The sequence below is a fragment of the Cyprinus carpio genome, chromosome A25 (assembly GCF_018340385.1).
Source record: "Cyprinus carpio isolate SPL01 chromosome A25, ASM1834038v1, whole genome shotgun sequence".
NCBI lineage: Eukaryota > Metazoa > Chordata > Actinopteri > Cypriniformes > Cyprinidae > Cyprinus > Cyprinus carpio.
In genome coordinates, this window is record NC_056596.1 from 15,957,045 (window position 1) to 15,980,210 (window position 23,166).

Consider the following 23,166-nt stretch of genomic DNA (forward strand, 5'->3'; position numbering starts at 1 on the left):
AGTTTGAAAGGCTGTGGACTTTAAATTACCCCGTAATATGACAAACCCAGCTGTCCATCTGAAGGGAACCTTTTCCAGACTTTTCATTAGCAACGTGTATAATATGTATCTTATATTGAACGCAACTGAATTATGTTGCGTATACAAATCATCTAGCAGAGCCTATTCTGATCTCGTAGAAGATAGATTCTTGAATTTTGCTTGTGGTTTCTCTCATTTCCTTTAACAAAGAAACAAATGAACAATAAATAATCATATAATTGATACATATTTTATACTAATTTTTCTTATTTTATTCTATTCTATTATTCTGTTTATCATCATACTATATTTAAAATATTTATTTAGATTTTTTAATTTACATTTTTTATTTCAATGTTTTATTTAAAATGCATATATATAAAATAATACATAAAATACTATGAAAAAACGTTTTTCATTTATGATTTATTAAAACTGCACAACACATTCTATAATTTTAAGACAAAATAAAAATCTATAAATAATATATTATAAATTTGAAAATGCACACATATTTATTTCTAAATGTTACTTAAAAAAGTTTCTATTAAGTTATTTATTAATTTATTTAAATTTGTAAAATCATAAATATATGCCTTTTCATATACAGAAAAAATCTGTAAATCAAATATTAAAATTTCATTTAAAATGTTTATTTTTTTTAACATTTAAATTATTTATTAATTACTTTAAAAATGCACGTCTTGTCATAAATAATCATAAACACTGGGATTCTAGTGTTGATATCGTCTGTCAAATGACTGAAACATCACATCAACAAGGTGAGATCATCGCAGCAAACGATGAAACGTTAATATATGCGTTTCGTCACGGGAGCTCGTCCAGTAATAATCTATTGCGCTGGAGCTCCGTCGGTGATTGGACGCTGTTCCTGCTCGTAACGGCTCCACCCAAGTTCGGTTGCCCAGCAGCGAATATCCCAGTCCTACCACGGTGACGGCCGAGGTTATGAATATTAATTACGTAGCAGCGACGTTCAGCCAGTAAGCCTGACTGGTTTTCTATTGATAATACCTAGCTCATGAATATTAATTAACCTATCGCACGGATGCGCAACGTAATGTAAACATGGTCTATTTAATAATTCATTAGCTCGTCCGGTACCATAGTAGGATTCGTACCGTCGCTCCGCGGCAGCGTCATGGATGCTCAGTTGAACGCGGGGATCGAGAGTCGGTCACATCGCAGGACTGGAAGCGGAGCTGGTGGGATTTATGAGACTCGTCGCTAAATAGTTTACCAGACTAAAGGCGTGACAACATCCGCGCGCTGAGACGGACGCGTCGCGTCACATCGGTGAAACAAAGCGTCTGTTTCGCAGCTCGCAATAGTGGAATCAAAATGTCAGATGCAGCTAACGGTACCGGAGCTCACGGACGCCAATAGAGCATTGTTATTGTTTTTATGCGGACGGGTTTTCTGTTGAAGGGAGATGTGACGTTTAGATTCAAACGTCCGATTTCAAATCTTTGAAAGAGCGAGTAAGTTGCGCGTGGACTTGGATGGAGAGCAGGTGTATGAACGCGTCACCAAGAGCGATGCGATTCTTCACTCGCGGTTATTAGTGTTTGTATAATATCTGAGGATAAATCAGCATTTATTTGATTGCAATGGTTTTTTTCCCCATTGCAGTGCGATAAGGTACCAGCCGCGTGATGTTCAAATTTACTGTTGCATGCTGAATCAGTGCAGCCGCTCGAAATACACATTTAATTAATTAAATCTAAAGTGTCTTATGTTTATTTAAGATTTTTTTTGCACATTACTACAGTTTAATTCTCTATAGATATGCTGTAAAAAAAGTAAAAACAGTTAATTGCACTTTTTTGGACCACTTTGAAGTGAACTACTCACAGAAAATGAATAGAAAAATAAGTTAAATGAATGAAAACAAATATGTAAACATTTGTACAATTCATAATATAGACATGCTATGGTACGATGTGGTTTCTTGCTGAATATTGCATTTGTTAATTGAGTGGTTTTATTGTTAACATGGCTGTGCACCTCATCCCAGGAAGGAGCAGCATCAGAATTGAGGTCCTGCAGTTAGATTAATTAATTAAATGTGAAAACGTAGTGGTCAAAAGTTAGACTTGTCACTTGAGTGAAAGCTTTAAACCCAGAGGATGATCCTGTCTGGAGTGGCTGGACTGCTGTCAGAGCGGCTTTCACAAGATTAACAGCCCACGGCTCTTTTCTTTCCCTGCACCGCCTACAATCCTGTCGTTAACTGGACTATTCTCCGTCTCTACCTGTTTTTAAAACTTGTTTGTGCTAAATGGGACTTAAACGAAGTCCATCTGAAGCCACCAATAGTTGCATGGCTTGTAAATCATGAATGATGCTTCTATAAGACTCAAGTAAACTATAGTTAGAACAGTCAGGGTTCCATTGAAGAAATGGCATTGTCTTTAAAGCGAGAAGCAGCTGACTTTTTTCTGCTGCTGTAATGTGACACTGCAACATCTTTTTGTGAAACGTGCCAAACCGAGAAGCAGCTGACACGTTGTAAATATGACTTTGTGACGTAAGGAGTCTTAACTTCTAGCAAAACAAGCCTGATTCTGCTGCTGTTTGGAGAAGTATGACATTGTGATGCTACAAATTTAAGCGCGGCGAACCGAGAAGCAGCTGACATTTTCATTCTGCTGCTGTTGCGAATATGAGATTGTGATTCCGGGAGTTTAGTTGCGACAAACCGAACCTGATGCTGCTGCAAATATGACATTGTGACATCAGGACTCGTTCTCTGAAGCGCCAGACTGATGAGCGGCTGACACTCTCTTTTTTGCTGCTGCTGCTGCTGATGATGCTGCAGCTGCGAAAATGCTGCGATTCCCTGTGAAGAAAATACGAAAGCAGTTCAAACTTCTGCTGCTGCTGGTGCTGCTCACTTTCGCCGTGTGGTTTACGTACCTGCACATCAACCAGGGCAAATCCATCAAACTCCACTTCAACTATGGAAAAGGTATGTTCGGTTTTTATATTTTAGTCTCTCTGAAATGAATGATTTAGTATGTGAAGGGAGTTCTTTTCTAGTGTAATTTTGGAGAGGCGAGGAGAAATGAAGCTGAGGTTCAGAATGAAAGCAAGATGAATTGGAACTGCTGAATTATCAATTTCATTGTTAACTTTAATTAACTAGGGCACCAGCGCTGATACTGAGTTTCGACATCAGCTTCCAGAACATTTCATTGCTGGCAGATGAAAATTGGCATTTTAGGAGTGTAGCATTAGGATGATCAGCCTTTTGAATGCATTGTCATTTTGCACAGAAAGCTGAAGTATTTTGAATTAAATTAAGTTGACATTTTATTGGTTTCATTAGAAGGTGCTAAAATTATGCAAATGTGGACAACATAAGCAGAAATGTTCAGATAAGCAGTATTAGAGCTTAGTCTGCTGTGGTGATCCTTCAGAGAAGCTAGATTCTCTATGATTAAGTGTGAATTAGCAGAAGTGTTTGCAGAAGCCATGTGCTTGTGAGAATCTCTTTCACCTCTGCAAAACAGATTTAAACACACACACACACACACACACACACACACACACACACACACACACACACACACACACACACACACACACACTCATGAAAATCGCTCATTGTGTCATTATATTGGTAGCCGTGTGAATTTATTTTTGTAACAAATGTGTGTGCAGCAAACATTTAGAAGAAAAACCCAAAAGAGAAACCAAAAACTTTTGACTTGACTTGTTTAAGAACATGACTTGTTTGTTAATGAAATGTGCGTCATCAGTCAACTCTTCCCACACACAAACACAGCTGTTCCTTTATTTATGCAAAGTGTGTATCTATCAGAAATGTTAAGAGAATTGCACAAAAAGAGAATTTTTCAATTTCGGAAGAAAATTATGTTGATTGTTAATAGGGTTATGAAGGGACAGAACATTTCCGGTAAATTTCCAGACTCTTTACATGGGAAGTTAAACTGTGGAATTTTGGAATTCTCTGAAGTTGGAATCCTAATGGGAATTTACAGGAATTAATTGGAAATCAAGGTAATCTATTCATCATTATTCAGCCTACTAATGTACTATACTATGGCATTTTGTAGTATAGTGCGAGTAGTGTGTTCACACTGGAAATTCTGACAAAAAGAAGTGCACATGAAATACTGAATGATACACTTATTTAAAAACAAAGTTCGGAATGTTTAACCCTTCTTGCAGCTTTAAATATGATGCTAGATTGACAAATTAGTCACTATATGGACAAAGGTTTAAAAGCTGTACCTTATTTAACACTAAAGGCATGTTAGCACCTAAATGATATGCAAAAACACGCATATATATGATATTCTGAGAGTGCATACACAATTACATTGTTGTTACAGCTACAATGCTAGAATTTTGCTTTTTAATGTGTTGCTATGCAGTTTCTAGGGTGTTCTGGGTAATTCCTGGGTGGTTGCCGGTTGCCAATACATTTTTTTTTCTTGCTTTATTATCCGCCAGTTATTGGCCGTTTGTTTAATACTTGAATTCAAAGTATGCTTCCCATGTCTGTATTTTGCTGTGGTTCGCAGACAGTCCTTCAACACAGTTTGCTGATGTGTGAGTGTTTTGTGAGTGTTTTGCATTAAAAGAGGGTTCGTCAATTGTATACATTTGGTTTGGTGTGAAAGTGTTCGAGTTTTCACCAAAGCTTCTAAATTTACATCTTAAATTTATCAGCCTCATATTAAGAATAATTTAGTCACATTTAGCATTCGTTTTCACAGCCAAATTTCAGTAACTTCAATTAGGTATCTTGGGAATTTTGCACAAGTGTGAAAGATTTCCCCTCACAGATTTTGCATCGGGTTCAGCTGGTTTTCTAAATTTGCTGCATTGTCCATCAGAAAGCTTCTTGGTTTGAAAGTGTCCAAATTGTCTACAAAGCTTCCAAATTGACCAAAATGTAACATAAAATGACATCAGCTTCAGTTCTGTATATTAATATTAATGGTGCAGTCACATTTACCATTGCTCGTCAAGTTTTTGCCTCTAAATTCAGTCTTTTTCAATAGGACTAATGATTGGAAATTTCGTCTAAGGGCAAACATTTTCCCATGCAGATTTCACATCTGATTCAGTTGGTCTTGTAAATTTGCTGAGTTGACCAACAGAAAGCTGCTTGGTTTGAAAGTGTTCATATTTTCATCAAAGCTTCCAAATTTACCAAAATTTTGCATAAAAGTTAATTCAGTTTCAGGTGTATATATTAAGAATAAAGGTGCGTTCACATTTACTCTAGATCACTGAATTTGCACAGCTTAAATTCAGCAATTTCAACAGGAATCTATGCGTTTTGTAATTTTGCTTGAGGGCAAAACATTTTGCAACGGGTTTATTTGTTTATAGACAACTGCTTGGTTTGACTTCTGTGTGAGCTGTGCTTTTTACATCACTACACTACTGACAATATACAATAGACCTCTTTCAGATAAATTTCGGTAATGTGACAGCACCTTAAAGCTTATATTAAAAGCACGAGTTAGAAGCCCATCTGACAACGCCTTGTTTGTGTTGGTCACTCTAGAATAGGATCTTAGAATTCTTTCAGATAAATTTCGGTAGGAAAAAATATATAGCTATATATTTTTGTTGCTAAAAAGCTCTGTGATCAGTCTGTGGTCCCTTTGGTACATCTCTCCCTTACTGCGCCCAAACAGGCAGCGCTGACCTCAACTTTCGTCAACCCAGGAACTTACTAAAAAAAACAATACTCTGTAAAATGCCCCACTGGCCGCTCCATTATTTTAGAGTTTTATGCATATCAGGGCCACCAAATCAACAGATCCTCTCATGCGTCTGCGGAGAAGATGCACTGGAATCACTTGAGTGCACAAACAATTTGGCATAATTTGAAAAACAAATCGCTACATGCCATAGCACAAAGAAGATGTCTAGAAGGAAAATTTTTTTTTTTTTTTTTTTTTTTTTTTTTTTTTTTTTTTTTTTTTTTTTTTTTTTTTTTTTTTTTTTTTAACGTGGCACCAGCACCAAGCATCATAACGACGGTGAAAAAATCAGCCAGAATAAAAAGTCTGTGGGGTAAATTCATCCTCGCCGATAAAAAAATGATAGTATACTGACATTTTAATCAGATTTGATTTTGTCCCAGTTGGACGAAGATTACGTCAGCGTCAATCACAATCTGTGCGTGTTGGCTGTGCGTGTTTGCACAAATAGGCTGATTTATTTTCGCCTGAGGACTCACAATGGTCACCTTCTTCCCAATTACAGGCTCCGAAGGGCTGGGTCAAGATGTAGCCATGCACCAGCTGTGATAGGTTGCTGTGAACAAGGGTCCTTTTAAGCAACCAAGTGTGAATAAATGTGTCGAAGCAGCAGGCGGTTCATTCCTGTTATGCAGTACCTTTTGAACTCTGTACATTTTTTTCTTTCTTTTTTTTTAAATGAATGTGCTTGGGTCGTAATTCATAAAAGTATTACTATGAAAGCATTTAGACTTGCAAATATATGCTCTGGTCAAGCTCAGGTGCTTAAATGTCATTAATTATAACCTATTTACACGGTGGCAAGAAAATGAACAGGATGGAAATAAAAAGCTAAAGTTAGCAATTGCTCAGTGTGGGATTTTGACTTACTAATGACTTACTAAAAGTTGTCTTAGTCTGCAAATTAAAGTTAGCAATTGCTCAGTGTGGGATTTTGACTTACTAATGACTTACTAAAAGTTGTCTTAGTCTAAGTACATGCAGTCCGTAACATTTACTTTTTGTTTCACAACGGTAAGCTTGTAAATCAAAGTTTTCTAATTTTGAGTGGTAGAGTTAGGATTTCATGGGAAATTCAAAATTATCAATCTTTGTAAAAAAGTTTCCGGAAGTATGCTATATTGAGCTGAAGTGACATTGTTTATAGCCTTTTCTCACACTGGAATAAAGGAAGATAATTGAAAACAAAGCAAATAGCTGCAAGCTAACATCGTTATATTTAATCAAACTGATGCTTTGGCGACAAAGAGGCGATGTTAGCACTTTACATAAAAATTACTCAGTGAAGTAGTATTCGTCTACTTTCAAATGTAATATCTGTGAATAGAAAATGCTGTTTGCGGAAAATGAAGCCACATATACACGCTGGAGCCGTGGGGAGATGATTCAGCAAATAGCTGTTTGTTCAAAAGGGCGACAAAGAGCTGCAGCTTTAAATAAAAAGTACTTAAGTTTTGCTTTATTTGTTACTCTGTTTTGAAGGGCAAGTGAATCCAGTGTTTGTTAAGGGAAGCATTAGATTTTTGCTTTAGGTTACACCTTTAAGGGAACTGACCGGGACCTCTAACCGGGACCCCTGTGAAATGAAAGGGTGTGAGAAATACACACAAGTGAACTGAGAAGGAGTGGGTTGAGATTGGCAGGTTGGTTACAGCCACAGAAAGGGCTTTTGGGAAAGGTCATATGATACAGCTGTGTGTGTGTGTGAATGGAAAGCAGCCATTTCCCACCATAATCTGGCTGTACTAAAGCATGACGGCTGTTAAGGTCATAAAATCAGAGTTAATTATGTTAATGTATAATTGTAGTGTCATTTTACGTTCACTAAAAAGGTACCCTAAAGGTCTTTTGTTACTATGAAAACATGTCTTAAATGCAGCACTTTGTAATGCTTAACAGGAAAATCTACAGTAACATTATATTAGTGAATAACTTTTACAGCAGTGAATATATTATGTCACACGCCTATTTTTATTATGGTTAATGACATTAATGGATTAAAACTGCATTAATGTGCAGATTCACACAGTGTGTAATTGTGCTGTAATTTCCTTTATTACCTTTTCTTTTGTTAATATGGAAACTGAGCATGAATTACTTCACCTCTGGGATGTCTGTTTGCCTTTGTTGTGTGCAATAAAGTGCAATGAAAGTGTACAGTGAGTTACTTTGATTTTGTGTGATATGACATTTGATCTTCAGCTAAGATTGTACAGCATGTGAGATGTGAGATGCCTTGCTGCTGTCGGCATGTACTTGTGCTTTGTTTGATTAATCCACATTTAAAGACCTTGCAATAAACTTGACTTTTCTGACAGTGAAATATCTATGGAATGTTTCTGCCACATAATAAAACATTTTTATATTTTTAATTGTATTCGTGAACACTTGATGCGACTGCTTGATTTCTGAAAAAAATGTCCTTTTTAATTCATCGACTTGTTTTATGTTTAAACACTTGGTTAGTGTCTTTGTTCGTGATTACTGACTGAATTATTAACTTAAACATTGCTTTTTCCCCACAATTTTAAGTTTGTATCTCACAACTCGCACTTTGTTTCTTACGAAAAAATTCTGAATTGGTAGATCTGAATTTGCAGTTCTTTGAAAAAAAGTCATAATTACTAGATATAAACTCATTCTGACTTTCCCCCACGATTCTGAGTTTATATCTCACAATTCCATTTTTTTTTGTTTCTGCCACAGAATATGAAATCTTTTTTTTTTTTTTTTTTGCAGTAAAATTTTGCAATATGTTTTTTCCCCATCACAATTGGAATTAAAAGTCACAATTACTTACTTGTATAACTTAAAGCAATGTTTAAGTTTATAATTAAGTAGTCAGTTAGTTAAAAAGTAATGAACAAAGAAACTACTTTTCTAAGTTTTTGAACCAGTGTTGGGAAGGTTACTTTGGAAATGTTACAGATTACAAGTTACGCTACTTAAAATGTCACAAGTAGTGTAACCATTTTGATTACTTTATTACATTTGATTACATTTTTGATTACTTCTCTAAAATTAACTCTTCTAAAAGTAACTCATTTAATTTCAATTTTTTTTCTCAGTAACTGTAACAGGTTACTGTTACATTTATTTTATGATTAAATTTTCTCAGTAACTGTAACAGGTTACTGTTACATTTATTTTATGATTAAATGACATGTAAACAGAGAGAAAAACAATTGGATGATAGCTTAGCCTTGCAAGACTTGTAACTTCAAAGATATTTGAACCTCACTGACTTTCAGTGACAAAACATTTTTCAAAATATCGTATTTTGAAGATATTTTTTCAAGGTGCATTTTTCAATTTTTTTTCTCAGTAACTGTAACAGGTTACTGTTACATTTATTTTATGATTAAATGACATGTTTTGGTTGTTTTGATTGAGAGATGCTTAGCTTTGTTTTTTGGTGTTACTTTACTGTAAGTGATCCATCTGGTGAAGCTGGATTACAATCGATCATCAAAGGCCTGAAGCTGCCTGAGTGGGCTTTTATTGTGGTTGTGTGTGCAAAGGTCACCTTAACGGTTTGCTTTTGCACCCACATTGGCAAGAGATGTCAAGAAAAGGAAGTGATGGGAGCAGTCAGTCACACTCAGCAGTGAGCTGTTCCAGTATGTGTTTTGTCATAGCAGTGCCAAGCAATGATTCGGTTACGAACAAAGAAGGAACAAGGTTGCAGGTGAAAATGTCAAAACTGCCTCTGTCCCAAATGGCACACTTAAACTTGTGGTGCAAGTTTAAAAATGCAATTCATCAATATGAATGACAATGATTTTAATACATTTCTTATATGAAATGTGACATGTTTGTAATTTCTGAATTAAGTGTCACTTTAATATTTTTGGGAGGTCAAAAAAATGTCTTGTTGATAGAACTATGACAGAACTATATCAAATAAATTGTGAAAAAAAAAAAATGGAGGAAAGATTAAACAGATACTAAGGTCTTTCTGCTTAATTTCATATCAACTTGTTGTTTCTTTGTAATTATTTGTGAAATCAATTTTTTTTTTTTTGTCAGTGTAAATATAATGAGAAAAAAAAACTACAAGGAAATTGTGGATTGTTTTAATAGAAAATACCGGAATGGTATTTTCTTTTCATAGAAAAAAATCATTATACATAATGTTTTTGTAATTTCTTAGAAATTAAAATATCACAAATATTAAAAAAAATCTCTAAATTGGAGTCATGTTGTTTGGTCAACATGAAAGTCATGTTGTGCAGTCAACATGAAGAAAAAATTATGAAAAAGAATTTAATTAGATATTTGTTTGAGATTTTTGGGTTTTTTATGAGTTTTCAAGTAAATTAAATAACATTAGTACAATAAATTGTTATTAAAGTTATCAAATTGAAAATTTTGTTGAAACTATATTTAATGCATTAACTAACATTAACTTTGAGCAATACGATTGTTACAGTATTTATTCATTTTTGTTAACATTAGTTAATAAAAATACAACTGTTCATTGCTAGTCCATGTTAACCCAGGTCCATTTAATAACATAAATAAATATAACTTTAGATTTTTAAACATGTAACCTATTAGTAAATGTTAAAATCAACATTACGATTAATAAATAATTTATAAGTATTTTTCTAATGTTAGTTTGTTTCCTAATGTTAACCAATAAGACCTTATTGTAAAATGTTACCGTAATTTCTCACAACCACACGAAAACATTACAAGATTACAAGATTTTCCCTTTTGTTCATCTTGTTACTCTTATTTGTCATTGCCCCAGATTCCAGATTGAATTTGATCAGAAGTGAGAGAATGACAATACAGTCTGTTCAGTCTGTCGTACTCTGTTAAGGTCCTTTCACGTCTGCTTTTTACAAACCATGATTGAAACCTTGGTCCAGTATTGAACATACAATATTTCCATTCCTGACAGCCTTGTTTTCATTCACCTTAAATGAAATATGCCGTTTGGTCTGAGGTCTGCAGGGCCAGCCTTTATCTTCAGAGTTTCAGTCCCTCTTTGAACACTGTCAAGCTAATTCTGAACTGTTTGTAGTGGGATGTTGCACAAAAAGAAAAAACCTCTTTGAGGTGTGAAGTGCAGTGATTTGTATTTGATCTGGTGATTGGGAAAACATGAGAATATTTCATTTGTTCAGCAGCATTTGTGGGTTATTCTGCGGTAAAATGTAATTTTAAAAAATTAGACTTGGTACTTTAAATTGGACTCATTTGCCTTGGCTTTAATGTGACTCTGCAGAGAATTTGTGGGCTCAATGCATTCTTTAAACATAAATCCAGCTGGATGTCGAAAAATCCATTATAAATCCAGTGGAAATGAGAAATGACTCATCAGTACCTCTTCCATTGCCTGGAGGTCCAAGGCACCAGATTAGTGTCTATGAGTTTTGGATACAAGTAGTTTCTAAATGGCAGTCCACATCAGAAAATGTGATTGACTGACAAATCCATGATTTGAGAGGCACTACTGAAATGAAAATTAACAGGCTTACTTATTTAGTCCTACTGAGCACTAAAGGTCAAAATGGGCCATGTCATAAGAAATCACAATACAGTTGGTTAGAGTTAAATTGATTAATCATACTATAACTTTCAGAGTTGAAAACTTCCTTTCTAGTCCAAAAAGAGCAGGACTACTGATATAAACTTATTCTATTTACAATAGGTAGAATAATTGCAACTTAAAGGGGAAAAAAGTGGAGATAAGGTTAGAAAGCATGAAGTTTGCACCATTCTGTCAGTCACGTTCAAAGCAAGACGCAAACCATAGCAATGCATTATGACAACGATGTCTTGAATAGTCTGATGGAAGATGAAAGTAAACAAAGTTTACTTAAAGTAAATGAATGGCTTTTGTGTGATTTGTTGCTAAAGTGCACATCAAATAGGCCTACACTAAACTCAGAAGCTCGAACATGTGTGTGAGGTACTAGAACAGACCTAACTAGTTCTTGGGATCCTCTTTTTCTTTTAATCTCGGTTGGCAAACCCACTGGAAGGTGCATATGGCCACCCACTGCACGACACTGGCATCACAGCTGATGTAAAATCAGGATCGGACTGAGGATAGTCAATACCAATGAGTTATAAAAAGCTTAATCGGTCCTGATCCCGATCCTTGAGATCGGCTCGGGACATCTCTAATAAAAATGATAATAGTATATCAGTGATACTAAAATAACACTGTTCTGAACTTCCACAAATGTTTGACAGGTCAGAAAGTGAATACATTTGAACACATTAATGTGTGTAGCACCTACTTCTCTGCACAATCATCTGAAGGATCCCAGTGTTGAAGTAGTAGCTTTAAGTAGTTTGTGTTTTATCTATTTATCTATTTTGTTCTTTTTTTACAACGTGGAATATAGTCATGGGTCTGTTTGTCAAATTCTGTTTTATGTCTGTTAACTGTTTTGTTATCTTATATCATATGATCTGTTCCGTGTCACAATTTTTACATTTAAATCAAATTTAATTAGAATAATAAGACTGTTGCCAATCAAATTATATCAGTATCAACAAGATCACGGAAACTGCATCTAAAGCAGCATTTAGATGTATTTATACTGCAACTACGATTTCATAAACAATGCCGTGAGATGTTTAAAAACAATATTTTAAATATTGAAATGTTTTCTAACTGTTGTCTTAATTGGTGAGTTTTTTATTCAACTGATTTGTTTTTAAACAGCTGATTCATTCAGGAATAAAGCAAGTGACTGTCTATATTAATGGATCATTGAATCATTGTTTCGTTCGAAATGCTGATTCATTTAGGAGCGACACACCACTGTGTGTTTCTTAGAGAAGAACAACAGTTCTGCCATTGATTTGAAACTGTTTCCATTGCCAAAATAGAGAAAATATTGTGCCTAAAATATAACTCAAAATAACTTCTTGTTTATTGAACTGTTGTATAAAATCAGATTTGCAATATATTATTTGAAAAAATCAGTGAGCTTGCTTATGCCATGTTGCTCAACTGTATTATCTAGAAATATAAGACAAAAACTCATATATTTTTACCCAAGTCTATTGAATTTTGGGGTCATTCTAACTGCATTCAGCTAGACCACATCACCCAGCGAAAGTCTGGACTCTCAAGTAACTTACATACTGGATAATGTCAGCTTCTACACTGTTAAAACAACAATTATGACATTATCCCGCATCCCTACTTAAAGGGATAGTTCACCCAAAAAGGAAAATTACTCACCCTCAAGCCATCCTAGGTGTATATGACTTTTGAAGCCCAAAAAAGTGCATCCGTCCATCATAAAAAGTGCCCCACATGGCTCCGAGGAGTTAATAAAGGCCTTCTAAAGACAAGCAATGCATTTGCATAAGACTAATATCCATATTTAAAACTTTATAGGAGCTTACGCTATGCCAATGTCCTCGTGAACGCCATTTTGCTTGGATATAAAACCGTACACTTCACTTCAGAAGGCCTTTATTCACCACTTGGAGCCATGTGGAGCACTTTTTATGATGGATGGATGCACTTTTTTGGGCTTCAAAATCCCGACCCCCATTCACTGTCATTATAAAGCTTGGAAGAGCCAGGACAGGTTTTAATATAACTCCGATTGCATTTTTCTTAAAGAAGAAAGTCATATGCACCTGGGATGGCTTAACGGTGAGTAAATCATGGGGTAGTTGTCATTTTTGGGTGAACTATCCCTTTAAAAAGCTTAATTTATTGTAATCACATGGAAGAACGCAATGAGCACATCTTCCGAATTTCTCCTTTCTTTGTTATATGGAAGACATGAATACAGATTAGGAACGACATGAGGACAAATAAAGGATTCATTTAAATTTTGAAATTATGTGTTTATATAGATTTTTTGAAGGGATATGCCAGCCTTCTTGTCAAGTCTTTACTCATTAACTGCTGTAAGTCGTAGGTCCTCATGGATTTCATATCCACCTGGAAGCTTCTGGTGAGCGTGTGTTTTGTAGACCAGCACTCCAGGTCCTTTCATTTGTTTTTTATTCTGCCCAGTAGAGAACAAGTGCCCTCAGGCATACAGAACAAACATTCTCATCTCTGCCGGGGGCAAACCGACACCATCCTGGTCTGAAAAGACATACTAGTGTACACTTGGAAGCACACAAAGGGATACGGGTATAAAAAGGACACGTTAAATGTGACTGGTTAAAGTTTGAATGATGTTTTATGTGTCCCACAGCTTTACAGTTTTTTTTTTGTTTGTTTTGTTTTTTTGACTGTGTTTTCTGTTATTTGGTAAAGTCAGTGAGTCTTTGGGAGTGTGTTTGTTGTTAAATATTAGAATGCATAATTACATTTGCATTGTTATATTTAAAATATTTATTTGTCTTTAAAATAAGTCTTTTATGCTTACCAATGCTGCATTTATTTGATTAAAAAAAGAATAATTAAAATCTGTAATATAATTGTAATTTAAAATGTTTTCTGTTTTAATATACTGTATGTTAAAATGTAATTTATTTCTGTGCTCGAAGCTGAATTTTGAGCATCATTACTCCAGTCTTCAGTGTCACATGATCCTTTAGAATTTTTTTTTTTATCTTATATACCCCAAACTCTTGAATCGTACTGTATCACAGTTTCCACAAAAATATTAAGGAACACAACTATTTTCAACACAGCAGCAAAATCAGCATATTAGAATGATTTCTGAAGGATCATGTGACACTGAAGACTGGAGTAATGATGCTGAAAATTCAGCTTTATATCACATAAATAAATCATATTTTAAAGTATATTAAAATAGAAAACAGTTATTTTAAATTAAAATATTATTTCACAATATTAGTGTTTTTACTGTCTTTTTGATCAAGTAAATGGAGCCCTGGTGAGCTTAAGAGACTTCTTTCAAAAACTTAAAAAAATCTTTCTAAACTTTCAGATTAGTAATTTATAATAATTAAATGAATACACACACACCTCATGTAATTTATGTGCACGCTTTCAGTTTGGTGATAATTTTCTTTAACAAACATTTCATCTGACTCGCATGCATACTGTAGTCTTCTGTCAAACTTGCATCTGCCCTGGGAATATCTTCACATCTAGCCTGTTAGAAAGTGTTGTAGTTCTCTTGTCTTTCAGCTCAGTTCCCTGTAAAGTACTCTTGTTTGGGTTTGATTAGGAGAGACTGGATGGAGATCAGCATGTAAAGCTGACTTTCACCCTGAGTCTCCAGATCTAACCTCATCTAACGTCCATCTCTGATCTCTCCTCCTGCGTTCTGATGGGAAACGCTCACAGTATATTTGATATGATCAGTACACTGTGGCTTTTTGTTCTGTTCTGGTTTTATATTGTGTATTATTGTGTAGTTTATGGGTGAATCTCTTAAAACACATTACTAAACAAACAAACAAATAAATAAAATATAAACAAGTAAACTTTTTTTTTTTAATTTCAGCTGTTTGCCAAGGAAACAGTTCAGAAAATAATTGATGACTTTTCAATGAGAAATTGCAAAGAAACGCAAGTAACACTGAAATTTTAAAGACAAAATTTAAGTGAGTAATTGTGAAGTTTTAAAGACAAAATCTATCTATCTATCAAATTTAATATATTTTTGAACTTGATGTACCAAAATAACTCAAACTAAAACTGAAATAAAAATGATTAAAAACTATTATTAATTTATCAGTACTAAATTAATAAAAGAAATATTAAAAACTAGTCATTAAAAATAATTAAAGTAGAAATGACAAAAACATAACAAAATTACTAAAGCTTTAACAAAAATTTTAATAAAAACTATATAGGTCCAGATATACATACATACATATAATGTGTATATATATATATTAATATATATATATATATATATATATATATATATTATATATATATCAAAAATAAAACAATTACCAAAAACTTTAACAAAAAATAAAATGAAAATCAATCTATCTATCTATCTATCTATCTATAATCTATCTATCTATCAAATTTATTCATTTTTTTCTTTATTATTATACTAAATACATTTTTATGCATTTATGCAATTAGAAATCAGGAGAAAAATGTTAATTTCACTTCTTTTTCAGAAAAGTTATGTCACAATGCAAAAGCTGATACTTAATATTCTTAAAAATATGCTTTATTTAATTTATGCAAGATATAATTTCTTATTTATTTCCTTAGATTTCGGTGCAAAATATGACCCGTATTTGTTATTAACAAACTGTACGTCATGTTTTTGTGCATCACAAATGACAAATCTTGCAAGTGTTCTGGCGCTAGTGTTTTTTTTTTTTTTTTTTTTACGTGTTTTCGCTACTAAATTATTTAAAGTGGAACCAGAGTTTTTATGCTAGTTATTTGCAATGAAATTAAGAGCCTTTGGATTAATTAATTAATTTATTTTTGCTCCCAGTGTGGCGTTATTGCTTTATTAAGCAGCAGATTTGGATTTTGAAGACTTTGTTATTCGACTGTGTTGGTTTCTGCAAAATATGCCCACATTGAAGAGTACATTTGTTTGAAACTAACAGCCCAATCTCATTCTGGTGACTAATTAGGCACTTAACAACTGTCAGTGTGCAATGCTAGATTCATCTTTCCTGTGGTATTTCATTTTCGTCTTGTTTGTCAGACAGGCGTTTCATAGCAAACAAACTGTAGATACAAACTGTTGGTATAAATTATAAGGGATTCTCTTTTTAATTTGTCATTTTACCACCAAAATGGAGAAAAACAGAGCTCTCTTTCTATATTTGATCTCTATCCTCTGGTGCCTCTATCCACCAGCTGACTACAGGAAGTGGTTTGCTGATAAAGCAGACAGCAGATATGTTATCTAGAGCTCTTCTGACAGCAGCTTCACAGCTTTGCAACACTGACAACCTCAGAAAAAGCTGTGTTTTGTTTTGCTTATTATTATTATTTATTTATTTTTTACCTGTACCCAATTTTGGATGTGTACACCTTTTACATTTCTAACATGGATTAAAGTTTTTACCATTTTTATTTATTTATTAATTTTTTTTTTTTTTTTTTTTTTTATGGATTGGTAGGCCTATAACATTTTTGTGTTAAGAATATTTACAAGAAAATACTACTTCAGTCTTTGATATTTCATGTTTAATTTGTTAATTGCCATTTCATTGTAATTATTTGTGAAATTTACTAAACACTGTACACTAAACTAAGAGTTCTTTACAGTAGCATTTTAAATTATTTTCCCTCAAATGTCAGGTTATGTATTTTACAGCATTGTATATCTGAACTGCTAGCTGTAAAGGTCAGAGTCAAGTTCTTTTAACACAAAGCATAACTTCAGTTTCTCTCAAACCTTCCGCTTCAGTTGCCTTCAATCACACGGTAAGTCACTCTGAAAAGCCACTCGCTTTCCACTTTAACACAGGTGCAAACTGATATTTTTCAGCAGTGGATGCCAAGGAGGAAGATTGTATGTTTTGTGTAATATACTCCCTCGGGGTGGTTTGGGGAGAACTGGTACACTAAGCCATTAGTCACTGCTTTGGGCTTCATTGAAGAGCATTTCTTGTTGTTTTTGTTCAGTTTTGAGATGTTGAGATGTTTTAGGTTTCTCAGCATTTTGGTGGGAACGCCCTTCCAAATCGAAGCCATTATCTCTGTTTTTGTATGACATCAAGCCTTTAGTTGATTGTGGTGCTGACTCTGGGTTTTTGGATTCTGTGAATTACCATTACCAAGTAATGAGTGTGTAGAGGTGTCAGCTTTTCTATGGTAACGCAACAGGATATTCAAAATGATTTTTATCATATTGGTGTAGTTGATTTTTTTTCTTTTTAATTTTCATTTGCCAAATCTCATTCTCATAATTGCGACATGAAACAAAATAGATATATTATATAAACTGTAAAGTATAAGTTATAGTAGCATAAAGGATTAGTTCCACCAAAAATGAAAAATTGCTGAAAATGTACTTGTCCTCGGGTCATCCAAGATGTACAGTTTGTTTCTTCATTAGATTTGGAGAATTGTAATATTCCTTGTTCACCAGTGGATCCTCTGCAGTGAATGGGTGCCGTCAGAATGAGAGTCTGAACAGCTGATAAAAACATCACAATAATCCACAAACCATTGCCAACCATGGGCAAAATATCCATAATCCATAATTACACTTAACCTAACCTGACCTCTGACATACAAATCCACCCACATATTTGTTAAAAGCTGTTTTGGACTGTTTTCATTGTAAACAGTGCTTGATCTGTGCATATTTCTCTCCTGATTCTGTTGAGACGACATTTTCACTGGAGAAAACAATATTATAGAAATGTAGCACTACCATCACTTGCTGCAGTGAATGGGTGCCATCAGAATGAGAGTCCAAACAGCTGATAAAAACATTAACCGGTGGACTGGAGTGGTGTGGATTACTTGTGGACTATTGTCAACTGTTTGGACTCTCATTCTGACGGCACCCATTCACTGCAGAGGATCGATTGGGAAGCAAGTGATGCAATGCTACATTTCTCCAAATCTGTTTCCATGAAGAAACAAACTCCTCTATATCTCGGATGGCCTGAGGGTGAGTAAATTTTTGAATTACATTTATTTACATATTTTTATTTTAATTAATGAGTTGGACCAAAAACGAAGAAAAAGCAACCACCAAGTGTCTAGCACACATGTGAACTTATCTAATAAAATATAGCATATAAGAAATTATGAAAGACAAGTAAAGAATAAAAAAAAAAAATCAACAGCAAAAAGTAAAGGCAGATAAATACTGTCCCTCCGTAAAGATCCGACTCTCTTTTCTAACCCAAGATTAACGGCACCCATTAACTAACACTCAGCACTTTTGTCCCCTGTCTGTTGTAATCTTGGTGGATGGCTGCAGTTAAAAGTAATTAGTTTTGGCTGCTAATAATTGAATGTCTCTCAACGGGGAATCACTGCCTCGCGGCCACAGAAAGCTTGTCTCAGTGGAAGGATCCCTCACTTTCTCACACTGAATCTGAAAGGTGCTGTAGCATTAAATTTGTTACAGTATCTCCCGGATAAGGGACTGTTTATTTTAATGATTGGAGGGGGAGGGGGGAAGGGTCATATAGCCAGAGGAAAGTTTCTTCAGTTTTAACTCCAGTGAGATGAAGAGGTTGACCAGTCTATAACCCTGAGGCAGATGATCACTTGATGATGCTGAACTTGGAGCTTTGGGGTTTGCCGAATGGATTTTCTGGTTTGTAATATATAATGGCAGCAGTACTCTTAAACAAACCACAGAACTTTTTCCTGCACTCTAAACATAAAGGTTCCTTTGTCTTAAACAAACCACAGAACTTTTTCCTGTAATCTTAAAGTTTAGTTTTTCTTTTCTGTTGTTTTAAAGAAAAATTTTAGCTGAAACTTTAATCGTTGGTGATTCGTAAAATGCATGTCCGTGGTTACCGTCACTTTGAGAGTCAAAAAAGGCATATCAGGAAACACGAAATGAATACCCATGGATGCTGATGGTATATTGAGGTCTTGTGAAGTGAAATGATTGGTCTTTGCAGAAATGGAACATTATTTACAAAATTATTACCTGTTATCCAGATCCTCAAGCAAACAGTCTGGAGTGATGTCCGGTTCATGAACGAATCATTCTTTTGAACTGGTTGTTTTTAGTGAACTAGTTGAACCAGTTCACCAAATCAGACTGAACCGTCTGAAACAGTTCACGGCTCGAGCAGCACAGGGCTACAGGTTACTCAATCAAAACTAATTTTCAGATGCCTGATGGTCACTCCAACTGGAAATGAGCCAAAATAGCAGCATATCTGATCCTATGATGAATGAACTGATTCAACACTCCAGTTCATCCAACAGTCACTGAACTGAAGAAACTGATGAGCTGATGAAGACAATTTTATTCACTTTATATTCTTTAGACAAGTAAAACATCCACACTTCACATCAGTATTTGGTGCTTTAATAATATAATTGCTTATAGATTAATTTTATTTTGTTTTGAACCTTTTTATTGAAAATATTGAACTGAAAGAACCAGTCTGCCGAAAACAATCAGACTTCACCATTTGCCTGAGTCCTGGATTGCAGGTAGTAATATACAGTTTCTTGCACAGACTGATTGTTTTGCTTCATAAGACCTCAGTATATTGTCAGGAGCCACAGGGATGAATTTTGTACTGTGTTATGTTATGTTTTTTTTTTTTACTTTCAGAGTAACAGTAGCCGTTGACTTGCATTGTATGAATCACACCAAGGATTACGGTTTCAGCCAAAAATCTTCTATAGTGTTTAGCTGAAGATTAAAATACCTCTATATCTTGAATGGCCTGAGGGTGAGTAAATTAACAGCACATTTAAATTTTTTTGGCTGAACAATCTCTTTAAAAATAAAGGTTCTTTATTAGAATCTATGGTTCCATGAAGAACATCTATTGAACCATTCCATTCCACAAAAGGTTCTTAAGAGTTAAGTTCTTTAGATTATTAAAATGGTTCTTTTAAGAATGGTTCACTGAAGTGTTCATTTAGAGAACCAAAAATGATTCTTTTATGGCATCACTGTGAAAATCCCCTTTTGGAACCTTTATTTTAAGTGTGTGTACATTAAATTCATTGATGTTAAGATACACAACGACCGTCTTTGGTGGACAATAAAAGCATAATCCATTGATAAGCACTCACGGTTTTTCATCAGCTCACCCAGAAAAGCTTCACTTTCATTTTGAGCCCAGGCTTGATGCTTAAAAAACAAAAAACAAAAAACTCTCTGAATGGGATTCTCTGTTTTACTACTCTTGGGCTTTGTTCTAAAAGTTCCGCGATTTTAGCTTTTGTTTACATTGGTGAAATGGGATGCCTATTGAAAATGATTTAATGGCTTATAGCTTTAGATTTCATTTCACTGGGACAGAGCACAAATAGATGACAATAATAATAGTGCTCAAATGAATTTGGATGGATATGATGGTTGATATTGCTCTTGTTTGCTGAGATGAAATCAATGTTTGGCGACAGGCGACAAAAGAAATGAGGTTTTCATTGAGAATGCATTCTAGAAAAATTCAATTGAATGGTGGATAGAGGTAAATGAGGTGAGGAAATGGAGAATACAATAATGGTGAATATGCTCTACCTGGAGATGCGCTCAAGTACCTTGAGTTTTCGGATGTGACAGCAATGATTGTCATTATAAAGCATGGTAATTGTGTGATATTGCACCAGCATATGAAAAGAGCCTTTTGATTTACATGCAGTATATGCAGATACTGCAAATGAGTCTGTTCTGAGACGTTTCTTAAGACAGAAGAACATTTTTTATTTATATATTAATTTATCTATTTTTTGTGATAGAAGAACATTTTTTATATATATATATATATTTATTTATTTATTATTTTTTTTTTTTATTTTTTTTTTTTTTTTTTTTTTTTATTAAATTGGGGTTTTATGTGGAGTATTTTTGAGTGATTATTTTTGTGTGATTGAATGAGTAGTTTAATTATATTAATTAGACCTCAGGCCATTCAAGATGCAGAGTAGTTTGTTTTTCAGCCAATTTTAGAAATGGCATTGCATCACTTGCTACAGTTCCTTGGGAGCCGTCAAAATTTTTGATAAAACCTTATTATTTAAAGTTATTTTCTATTAGATTATTACTATTATTATTTTTGCACAATGTGTTTACAAGATAAAATTGATGGATGGGAGTGGTGTCATTATTTGACAAATCAGCTTCTTACTTGTCATTTGACGCCCCCATTACTGCATAGGAACTGGTAATAGTGATTTTATGCCTAGATTTCTACAAAGTGAGAAAAAAAACACATCTACATTTATTACGGCGCAACATTTTCATTTTCATGGTTGAGTGTTGTTCCTTTGAAGCCAAACCTTATAAAAGCAGATGCCAACTTTGCATATGTTTTAAACTAAAGTCTCCTTGCGACAAATGGCTTCTTCATCATTCAGTTAAATAGGTACATCTTATCATTTTTAAAGTGAGAAGAAAAGTCCAAACGGCGCAAATCTGGGCCCTGAATGCCACCATTTGCCTGAATCAGCATTCTATAGAACGTTACGCTCATGAGGTAAAATGCACTGAAACATTGTGTTTATCTCATTATCATGCTGTCTTTTATAAACATCTTCAGGCAGAGTTCTTTGGATCAGGTTGTTTGTGTGATCTGTGTGCCAGTTTGAAGTAGGGCTGTGCAATTAATCGCATACGATTGTCGTGCGCATATTGTCAGTAAAGCTGGTTCCATGATTAGTAGTAAATCTTCATCACCTGCTTTCAGATGAAGTGGCATTCACTACACAGAGCCATAGTTGATTGACAATTAGGCAATATTGCGTTCATTAACACAGATCGAATCGCCTGCGATAATGAATGTGACTGCGTAGCTTGTCAGTAAACTATGGCTCTGTGTAGTAAATGCTGCTCCATCTGAAAGCAGGTGATGGAGATTTACTACTAATCACAGAACCAGCTAGTTTGAATACAAAGTGTTTTGGTCCCCTGTGGCTAAACCACAGTTCTGAGCAGTGACACTTATTTTAGTGCCTGACCTTATTTACTGACCAAGCATTTGTTATTTTCCTTCTTCCTCAGATGCACAGCTCGGTCTCACCACCTGCTCACATCCCACATGAAATTTGCATCTGCACACACTGAGCATTTCAGCATTTGCTGTGTGTGTGTGTCCTGTTGTCCTTATGAACAGATATGAAGCGATTAGGAGAGGAGACACCTTTATAGAGCCCTTTTTTTCATCAGCTAATAACACTTTATAGTATTAATTATTTGTTCAGGTGATGGAAAGTGAATTGGAATCATGTTTCAATAGTACAGTCTTCCTAAATGCCTTATGAATTACACCAACCCTTTTTTATGTTTGATAAACATGCAGTGGACTTCTGTATTAATGATTGAATAAAATATACCTGATTTCTAAACAGAAATTCTTGATATCGGATAATCGGTAGAGCCAGTAAGTACATACATTTTGTCAGTATGTCTGCTAAACTTACTTTCTACTGTGGAATAAAAAAGAAGATATTTTGAAGAGTGTTTCAGCTGTTTTGTCCATACAATGAAAATTGATGGGGTCCAAAATAACACCGGACCTGTATAAAAAAAAAAATAATAATGTTTTTGTTTGTGTTGCACAGGAGAAAGAAATGCATACAGGTTTGGAACGACATGAGATGCATGAGCAAATTAGGAATTTTTTTTTATATTTGGCTAAACTGTCCCTTTAAGTAGATGAAAAAAAAACAACAACAGCTAAACAGTTATTTAACAAAAAAAATGTAATGTGTAACATTTTAATTTATATAAATGTGTATTGCTGGGTTATTCTTGTTAACTAAAACTGAAACCATAAAAACACTTTCATTACTTAAAATGAACATGAACTG

General features: G+C 34.3%; 1 protein-coding gene across 1 annotated transcript in view; it reads left to right on the forward strand.

Annotated features, from left to right (window-relative positions):
• The first annotated feature begins 1,033 nt into the window (after positions 1-1,033).
• LOC109071952 (N-acetyl-beta-glucosaminyl-glycoprotein 4-beta-N-acetylgalactosaminyltransferase 1-like) overlaps positions 1,034-23,166 on the forward strand; it is a 141,476-nt gene continuing 119,343 nt past the window's right edge. Inside the window, exon 1 of the mRNA XM_042715708.1 lies at positions 1,034-3,013. Within this exon, the coding sequence (XP_042571642.1) occupies positions 2,872-3,013 (142 nt within the window). The 5' untranslated portion in view covers positions 1,034-2,871. The remainder of the gene's footprint in view (positions 3,014-23,166) is intronic.